The 859-nt window shown below is 41.9% G+C and overlaps 1 protein-coding gene across 1 annotated transcript in view; it reads right to left on the bottom strand.

The window, feature by feature from the left end:
* Positions 1 to 840, bottom strand: part of uqcrc2b (ubiquinol-cytochrome c reductase core protein 2b) — a gene marked incomplete in the record, with an annotated part of 11,513 nt that extends 10,673 nt beyond the window's left edge. Inside the window, 1 exon segment of the mRNA XM_014024042.1 lies at positions 672 to 840. Coding sequence (XP_013879496.1) covers positions 672 to 824 — 153 coding nt within the window.
* Positions 841 to 859: the final 19 nt, after the last annotated feature.

Below are 859 nucleotides of genomic sequence, written 5' to 3'. Positions count from 1 at the left end.
GGTGTACCTAATAAAGTGGCCGGTGAGTGTATTTATTTATAATACTCTAATATTACTTCCTAAACAAACTTGAAAAGGTTACTAGAACAGCCTTCTAGAGATTTTTGCATCTGAATACAAAGTTGTACTTTACTGTGGTCTTAGGAGCCAGAAGAGACGCATTTAATGCTAATATTATTATTTTTTCTCCCAACTGGGACATTTGTAAAGCTGAAAATCAGTTTCTTCATTCTCCAAAGCTGTATGTTTTATACAATTTGAAGTCTTTTTTGAGTTCAATGAATAAATTTAAAAGTAAACGTGTAACTTTACACGCAAACACAACACGAATACGAGATGAACTTCAGAAGCGTTAAAGCGACAAGTCATGGAGGCTAACACAAGAGAAGCTAGCAGCTTGCTGTCAATCATCCTACACGTCAGTTTAACCATTCTCAGTTTTTAAACACGGAAAAAAGCAATTCAGCTTATGGAAGTTTATCATTTCGTTCAATGACATGTAGTGTTTATGACACAGATGAAGGGGTCATCATCTGCTTCCGGCTGCTTCGCAGCGTCTCCCCGCTCGAACTTTACCGCTTCAACACGCCCGAAAACAGAGTAACTGACCCCGATGGGTTGAGTGTGAACACACATCTCAAACTTTCAGGACACACAAACCAAGCTCTCACCGATAGCTGACTGATTCCCCTGATCCCCTTCATCTCCTCTGTCTCCTTCAGCCAGGACAACGATCCAATATGGCTGACTGGCTGGCTGCAAAGTGCCCTACCCAGAATGCACAGCGCGTTTATCGCTTCAGTGTAGAAACACACATCGACCATGGCCGCTTGCGCCCTTCTTTGGCAAAGAGATGAAC

This window comes from Austrofundulus limnaeus, unplaced genomic scaffold (genome assembly GCF_001266775.1).
Source record: "Austrofundulus limnaeus strain Quisiro unplaced genomic scaffold, Austrofundulus_limnaeus-1.0 Scaffold405, whole genome shotgun sequence".
Lineage (NCBI taxonomy): Eukaryota > Metazoa > Chordata > Actinopteri > Cyprinodontiformes > Rivulidae > Austrofundulus > Austrofundulus limnaeus.
This window is presented reverse-complemented; position numbering and strand designations above follow the sequence as displayed.